At 36.6% G+C, this 4,673-nt stretch overlaps 1 protein-coding gene across 3 annotated transcripts in view; it reads left to right on the top strand.

Annotated features, from left to right (window-relative positions):
• Positions 1–4,673, top strand: part of MTRF1 (mitochondrial translational release factor 1) — a 109,298-nt gene that overhangs the window by 95,281 nt on the left and 9,344 nt on the right. For 2 of the 3 annotated variants that reach the window (XM_006776931.2, XM_015572589.1), the window contains one exon: positions 3,899–4,088. The exons of the other annotated variant lie outside the window; for it this stretch is intronic. In XM_006776931.2, the coding sequence (XP_006776994.1) occupies positions 3,899–4,015 (117 nt within the window). In that variant the 3' untranslated portion in view covers positions 4,016–4,088. Of the gene's footprint in view, positions 1–3,898; positions 4,089–4,673 lie in introns of those variants that run through there. 3 annotated transcript variants of the gene reach the window in all.

Here is a 4,673-nt window from a genome sequence, read left to right on the forward strand (position 1 = left end):
AGGTGGTGTCATGTGCAATGTCATCCCAAGATGGCCACAAGATGGACAGCAGGGGAGGGCAGTTGTGGGCAATCGATACGCCGGCAAATACGGTAGGTGTCAATCAGGCTGGCAGGGGAGTGGCTAGGGGCAATCAGGCAGGTAGGCAGGCAAGTGGTTAGGAGCCAGCAGTCATGGATTGTGAGAGGGATGTCTCAGATTGGAGAGTGTGCAGGCTGGGCTGAGGGACACACACAGCCCCACCCCTCTGCACAAATTTTGTGTACCAGGCCTCTAGTTTCTTATAATAATGTAAGCTAGAGAAAAGAAAATGCTATTAAGAAAATCATAAGGATCATCTGTGAATTTTTTCAGATTATAGCAAATCTCTAAAAAATTTGCCAAAATATTTATTGAAAAAAATCTGCATATAAATGGACTCACTCATTTTAAACCCATGTTGTTCCAAAGTTAAGTTTACTTTGTTTCCAGACTTTTCTTCATACTTATCCTTTTGACTGAAATGCTCTGCTTGTCTCTGTTGGAGAAATACTGTTGGCTTTTAAGTTGTAATTCAAATTTTTTCTTTCCTTGATGCCACCTTCTTTTCACAGTTAATGGCTCCCTTAAAACCCTTTCTTCTGTGTTTTTAAATTTATTGCATTGTATTATGATGCTTATATATTGCTTACCTCTCCTACTAAATTATGAGCTTCTGAAAAGTAGGAACTCTAATTCCTTCCTCTTTGATCTTTTTATCTTTAGCACTCCGATTAATCCAATTGAGCTGTGAATATGTTGTGATTATTAGGAAGACATAATCCTTGTTACATAATTTCCAAATAATGGAAATACTATAATAATTGGCAATACTATAATAATTTGAGCTTCAGGCACACTAATTTTATATGAAGTTTTCATATTCTTAAAATGATATAAATCTTAATTAAAAATTTTTATTATAGTGCTTTTATGTTCCCTTTCTTTCTTCCTTTTTATCTAGATAAATAAAAATACCTACATAGGAATTCACAAGAATACTGGGTGACCTTACAGACCCCAAGGATAGAAATGTACTAGAGCTACTGCCACCACTCTGGCAATGAAGCTGGGCCTCAGGAATAAATGAATATGGGATTTCATATCATCAGGATATTTTTTATCCAGTTCTCATGTTTGCTTCTTTCCATATATCAGCTTCTTTCTTATCTCACTGAAGATTGCTTTCTCCCATGACTAAAAATGTGGCTTCTAACCTCCTATAAACTTTAAGTACTTCAGCTTTAGCCAAGAGGAGGATGATCCTGTGTGTTTCCAGTTTAAAATTCCTGGGAAGGAACTCACTGGATAGGACTTCTTTCTTTCTTTCTTTCTTTTTCTTTCTTCCTTTTTCTTTCTTCCTTTTTCTTTCTTTCTTTCTTTCTTTCTTTCTTTCTTTCTTTCTTTCTTTCTTTCTTCACCTGAGGATATTTTTCCTATAGTTCTTTAGAGAGAGTAGGAGGAAGGGAGGAAGAGGGACAGAGAAAAACATCAATGTGAGAGAGACATCAACTGGTTGCCTCCCACACGGACCCCAACTGGGGGGTGGAGAGTGAAACCACAACTGCAGTATGTGTCCTTGACTAGGAATAGATCCTGTGACCATTGGTCTGTGGGCTGACATTCTAACCACTGAGCACACCAGCCATGGTTCTGTTTAATTTTAATGTTTAATTAAGTTTTATTATATGCTGGTGTTTTGTGAAATATAAAGATAGTAAGGCATTCTTTACCCTACAGTTCAACTTGAGGGATAACAAGTGTGTACACTCAACCTAAAATTCAACTTTAAGACCATTTAAGAATGACTAAATAGCCTTAGCTGGTTTGGCTCAGTAGATAGAGTGTTGGCCCTCAGACTGAAGGGTCCTGGGTTCCATTCCAGTCAAGGACACATACCTCAGTTGCAGGCTTAATCCCCGTCACTGATTGGGCGCATGCAGGAGGCAATCAGTTGATGTGTCTCCCTCACATCGATGTTTCTTTTTGTCTCTACCCCTCCCTTCCACTAAAAATATCCTCGGTTGAGAATTAAAAAAAAAAAAAAAAAGACTAACTATAAGATTAGTTGATGCCAACAGCAAAACTTTAAATGTTCTGTGTTCCTGATGCCAACAGTAAAGTATTTCCATGAAGCCAGTGTCTATATTTGGAGCATTTATGAAATACGAGAATGTGCTAATTGACTAATCCCAACAACTATTACACAGAACTTGTATAACACAGGAAAGGTACTTGGAGTCATCATTTTAGTAATTTCACAGAAAGAAACTTTATGGAGGGATGTAGGGAGGTCTAACAAACAGTTTTCATTCCGCGAAATTATTTGGAAGTTAACATAAAATTTTCTGAACTTTTTATTTTGAATTTTTCAAGCACACATGTTTAAAGACAAGTTCAACATGCACCTTATACCTAGATGCAATAGTTGTTAACATTTTGCTATGTTTGCCCTCTCTTCCTCCTCCACCTTCTCTCTCTCTCTCTCTCTCTATATATATATACATACCTGTGTTGCTGTTGAACCGTTTGAAAGCAAGTTGCACACCTCAAGTACTTGTCCCCTAAATATTCCAGCATAAATATTTTTTATTACACAAGACTTCTAGATTTCAAAACTACTGTGCAGTATTTCCAGTTTAAGAAATCACAGAATTATCCTAAAACATTTATGGATTAAGTTATTTAAATTTGGAGAGTTAGTATGAGAAGTGTGAGGTATAGTGTTCCAGAGAGGCTTTAGCTGAGCCAAATCCAGAGTGTTTGGCAAGATAGAATGTCAGGGAGCAGTCTGCACGTTAGCCTGGCAACAAGATCCCTGAGGCTTTAGGGCATTTCAGTCTTTGTTGCCTTTGTGAAATAATGTGATATAAATGAAAAGGGTGTAATTTTCAGGACAAGAATAAAAAGCCTGATATTTTCTAAGGTACCAGAAGGGATTCAGCAAATATATTCTACAAAAAATGGCTTGAGAACTTAGAACTGTGTTGTCAGAAAAGCCAGGCAGAGAGGAATTTTAAAGAGAGAGGCATGGTAAATTTCAAAAGTTGATTCAGATCTCTGTTTTGTTGTCTCCAGAGTTATTGGAAAAATTCAAATTCTACAAGATTGGTTTTAAGCAAAATGCTAATTTAAAATAGAATATAATTCTATTTACTCTTTTGCATTCACTTTTCACATAAAAAGCCATACTAACCAGAATTATGTGGTATAGGACAGGTAGATCAATTGTTCTCTTTATATGCCATTTTTTAATCATCTAAAAATTAAACACATTTTTTCATCTATTAATTCAGGACTTTATAACATGGTAAAATTTGGTGATATAGCCCTAGCTGGTTTGGCTCAGTGGATAGAGCGTTAACCTGGGGACTCACGGGTCCCGGGTTCAATTCCAATCAAGGGCACATGCCCAGGTTGTGGGCTTGATCCCCAGTGTGAGGCATGCAGGAGTCAGCCGATCAATGATTCTCTTCCATCATTTATGTTTCTATTTCTCTCTCCCTTTCCCTTCCTCTCTGAAATCAATAAAAATATTTTTTTAAAAAATTTGGTGATATAAGATTTATAAGCTTTTTTATAAACCCCCCTTTAAAGACAAAATATTGTTAACTGTGTTGCACTTGGGGATTAAACTGCTACTTTTCAATAAAAAAAATAAATAAAAGTTGTGAAGAATATGAGTCAGTAACAATGAGCATCCTCCCAAGTTAGTAATAGTGTTATTCATTGTATTGTAGATTAGTAATTCTTTGTTGCTATTAAACAATGAGTGTAAAGAAAAGAATTAAGTGTATACTTAATTATACTTAATTCTTTTCTTCATTTCTCCTTTATTTCTAGTGATCAGATTTTCATAAAAATTTCTCTCTTTTACCAGAAATTTTTATGTGGGGAGAAGTGCCTGGATCAGCTAATTCAGAGACTGCTTCAATCAGCAGATGAAGAAGCTGTTATTGAGTTTTTGGATGAAAATTTTAAGTCAACAAAATGCTGATTTATTATTTACTAGAGGCCCGATGCATGAAATTTGTGCAAGAGTAGGCCTTCCTTCCCCTGGCTTCTGGCACTGGCTTCCCTCTGGCACCCAGGCAGGTAGGCACCTGGGACCCAGGCTTCCCTCTCAGCCCTGGCTTCATCTGGAAGGTCATCTGGAAGGACGTCTGGTCTAATTAGCATATTACGCTTTTATTATTATAGATTATTACATAAGTGAAATGGACCTATGTCAGAGGCATGGGAATCTTTGAGACTATTCATAAAGTACAGCTAAAAATGCACAATAATTATACATGTTTTTGTTTTTTAATCCTCACCTGAGGATATGTTTATTGATATGAGAGAAAGAGAGAGAAACAAACATTGATGTGAGAAACATTGATCAGTCGCCTCACACTTAGGCTCCAACTGGGGATCAAAACCGCAACCTAGGTATGTGCCCTGACCAGGAATCGAACCCACAACCTTTGGGTGTACAAGATCATGATCCAACCAACTGAGCCACCCAATCAGCTTACGAATGTGTTTTTTAATGAATCAATCACATTTCTTTTTCTTTCTGGAAGAACTTGAAAACCAAATTTTAATTTTGATGATCTTGTAAACAAAGTATTTCTCATGGTTTAATAACATGAAGGTTAGAATTCTACTCAGAA

Source organism: Myotis davidii, unplaced genomic scaffold (genome assembly GCF_000327345.1).
Source record: "Myotis davidii unplaced genomic scaffold, ASM32734v1 scaffold105, whole genome shotgun sequence".
NCBI classification, from domain to species: Eukaryota; Metazoa; Chordata; class Mammalia; order Chiroptera; family Vespertilionidae; genus Myotis; species Myotis davidii.